Source organism: Egretta garzetta, unplaced genomic scaffold (genome assembly GCF_000687185.1).
Source record: "Egretta garzetta isolate BGI_Z169 unplaced genomic scaffold, ASM68718v1 scaffold67, whole genome shotgun sequence".
Lineage (NCBI taxonomy): Eukaryota > Metazoa > Chordata > Aves > Pelecaniformes > Ardeidae > Egretta > Egretta garzetta.
Window position 1 is genome coordinate 61,235 of NW_009260340.1, and position 1,126 is coordinate 62,360.

Below are 1,126 nucleotides of genomic sequence, written 5' to 3' on the forward strand. Positions count from 1 at the left end.
CTGTGTGACTGGGGCCCAGGGAAGCCCCCAAACTGCGCTCTGTGCTGAGGGGCAGTGGGGTTGGTGTGGGCAGGGGGTTTGGTGTGGTGAAGGTGTGGGGAGGGACGGGGGCTCTGGCTCTCCCAGCTCTCAGCAGGCGTCAGGGGTATGGTGCCAGCCTCCATGGGGCTGCATGAGCAGAGCCCCCTCCTTGCAGGTGCCATCATGATGGAGAAGCCCAACGTGCGGTGGAGTGACGTGGCCGGCCTGGAGGGAGCCAAGGAAGCCCTGAAGGAAGCTGTGATCCTGCCCATCAAGTTCCCACACTTGTTCACCGGTGAGGGTCAAGGCAGCGCCACGGCTGACGCTTGCCCGTGGAGAAGGTGCCGTGGGGTGGTGCTGGGACGTGACCCAAGCTCTGGGGACGCGTGGGCCCACAGGGACCCGGCAGGGAAGGGACAGCCGTGACGCTGGCCTCTGTTGCAGGGAAGCGCACGCCCTGGCGAGGGATCCTGCTCTTCGGGCCCCCCGGCACTGGCAAGTCCTACTTGGCCAAGGCTGTGGCCACCGAGGCCAACAACTCCACCTTCTTCTCCGTGTCCTCCTCGGACCTGATGTCGAAGTGGCTGGGAGAGAGCGAGAAGTAAGCTGGCATCAGGGCTGTGTGGCTGCTGCAGGCTGGCTCCTGCCCTCCCTGCTGCTGGGCTGGCAGTGCCGGAGCTCTGGCTGGGACAGGGGAGCCACCGGCATCAGTGAACCCCACCACTGAAGCTGGGGGGTCCTGGGGGGAGTGCATGGTCCTGCCTGAGGCTCCGCAGCATGCGGGGTTGCTGGGGCAGGCAGGGCAGGAGGAGCTGGCAGCACATGGGGCTCCGCACCCCGGAGCTGTCATGGGCTGTGGGTGGTGTCGGTGCGATGGAGGGTCCCTGAGTGGGGACCCCTGTCCCCTGCTCCCCTCCCCAGGCTGGTGAAGAACCTCTTTGAGCTGGCGAGGCAGCACAAGCCCTCCATCATCTTCATCGACGAGGTGGACTCGCTGTGCGGCTCCCGCAATGAGAACGAGAGCGAGGCGGCCCGGCGCATCAAGACAGAGTTCCTGGTGCAGATGCAGGGTGCGTCCCAGGGCGAGGTGGGGGGGTGGAGGGGG

The 1,126-nt window shown here is 66.6% G+C and overlaps 1 protein-coding gene across 1 annotated transcript in view; it reads left to right on the forward strand.

Annotated features, from left to right (window-relative positions):
• The window catches only part of VPS4A (vacuolar protein sorting 4 homolog A), a 13,514-nt gene that overhangs the window by 10,623 nt on the left and 1,765 nt on the right, over positions 1-1,126 (forward strand). The window contains exons 5-7 of the mRNA XM_035898032.1: positions 144-316; positions 466-622; positions 943-1,091. Coding sequence (XP_035753925.1) covers positions 144-316; positions 466-622; positions 943-1,091 — 479 coding nt within the window. The remainder of the gene's footprint in view (positions 1-143; positions 317-465; positions 623-942; positions 1,092-1,126) is intronic.